At 59.9% G+C, this 1,660-nt stretch overlaps 1 protein-coding gene across 1 annotated transcript; it reads left to right on the forward strand.

Annotated features, from left to right (window-relative positions):
* Window positions 1-24: 24 nt before the first annotated feature.
* DICSQDRAFT_175681 (uncharacterized protein) lies at window positions 25-1,645 on the forward strand (the record flags this gene model as incomplete). The annotated part of the gene is made up of 3 exons (XM_007371567.1): window positions 25-98; window positions 936-1,047; window positions 1,098-1,645. Coding segments are annotated over 3 exons (734 nt in total), but the record flags the coding sequence as incomplete, so codon positions are not given.
* Window positions 1,646-1,660: the final 15 nt, after the last annotated feature.

Genomic DNA, 1,660 nt, shown 5'->3' on the forward strand with positions numbered 1-1,660 from the left:
TTAGAGTGCCGAGCAAGACCGTCTATGCACCGCCACCCAGCGGCGCGCAAGACCTTTAAGAACTCGTTTAGGAGGTCGGATTGTGTCACCGACACCAGGTGCACAAGGCGTCCATAAGCCCCCAGAGCTCTGATACAGGACTGCGGGTAGCCAGGGATGCTCTCTACCAGATTTGAAGGAGGACCGACGCCGGAGCACCGCAGGATGTAGAGCGCAAGTTGGCGGGAGGCGCCATTCAAGAGTTTTCAGTACTCAGAGATTGTCGGCTTTACTGATGCAATGCGTAGTAGCCGGTGGGCAGACAATGTGGGCGTTCTCCACGCGTACCATAATTTGGAGGACGGGTAGCGCACAAAAGGTGCTTCCAACTCGTGCTCCTGGACTGACCGCTCGTCCTATGATCGTTGCAAGAGAACGCGTTGGGACGCACTCACTGGTATCGACACGGCGGGCATATCTGAGTATTCTACCCCAGATCCTGTAAAATCCATGGTAAGGCAAGCCTGAGCATCTGTACCATCGTCTGCCGCGGCTACTTGAGAACAACACCAATTGTAGGGGGACCGTCGTCCACTACAAAGGGACTCACAGCAGTGGCGGCGGGGTCGGTGAGGATGCCCGCAATGTTGAGAGGAACTGGCATAGACTAACCTGATACGCGTACGCACACTGTGCGAGCGCACCAATTCACCCGCCACCGCACGCGATCAGAACGAGTGCCTCAGGCTTTGTTTTGTACGCCGCGGAGGATCACCGTCGCTCGCCGTAAGCGGTGCAGGCACGACATCGATTCGTTTCTACACGTACGGTAACGTATCCCACAACACTCGACTACCCCTTCCGCTCGTCAATTCATTACACTAACAGGCATAGTCTATCACAGCACAACATGAGCACACATACAGCAAACTTCTAGACATACACGGGTGTCGCAGGGGGGGTAAGGTATCGCATGATCAAAATAATGTCGCGTCCACCGACGCGGAAAGCAAACCGAAGCAGCAGTACGAGAAAAGACAAGATGTGCGGAGGACGGCGGATGAGAAGGTGAGTGGTAGTAGTATGTCAGCGATCCTGTATGTCATGCTGAATCAAAGAAACCCAACACGTCAGATCCGCGACCAAACGTGCATAAACGAAACACGACCGACGTACCTTCGTTCTCCATCTACACATCCCCGTCCCCGTCGCTCACCCTCCCCCGCCTCCTCTCCTCCCCGAACCCCTCTTGCGTCCCAACCCTCCTCGGCGCGAACCCCGGCGAGTCCCACAACCTCCTCCCACCTCCCCCACCCAACCCCCCGACCCTCGGCGCCCGCGTGATCGGCGTGTCGTCGTATCCCCCCGAGTATATGCTCCTCGAGTGCGCCCCCGCCCCCGGCGTCGTCTCGTACGCGTGCTGCCCATCGTTCCAGTTCAGCCTCCTCGGCCCTACGCTTCCCCCCGCCCCGAACCTCGCCGCCAGCGTCGGAGTCGGCGTAGGTGTCGCCCCGCCCCGCCCCGCCCAGAGCCCCACACCCCCCTTCGGGGTCGACAGCCCAAGCGTCGGCGGCGGGCCCCCGCTGAACTTGATCCCGCGCGACGGCGTCGTCGTCGGGTCGAACGGCGTGTCCGGGTCGAACCCGTCCCGGTCGAATGCGAGCGCGTACGCACTGGGCGT

This window comes from Dichomitus squalens (assembly GCF_000275845.1).
Source record: "Dichomitus squalens LYAD-421 SS1 unplaced genomic scaffold DICSQscaffold_121, whole genome shotgun sequence".
In the NCBI taxonomy this organism is placed as follows: Eukaryota; Fungi; Basidiomycota; class Agaricomycetes; order Polyporales; family Polyporaceae; genus Dichomitus; species Dichomitus squalens.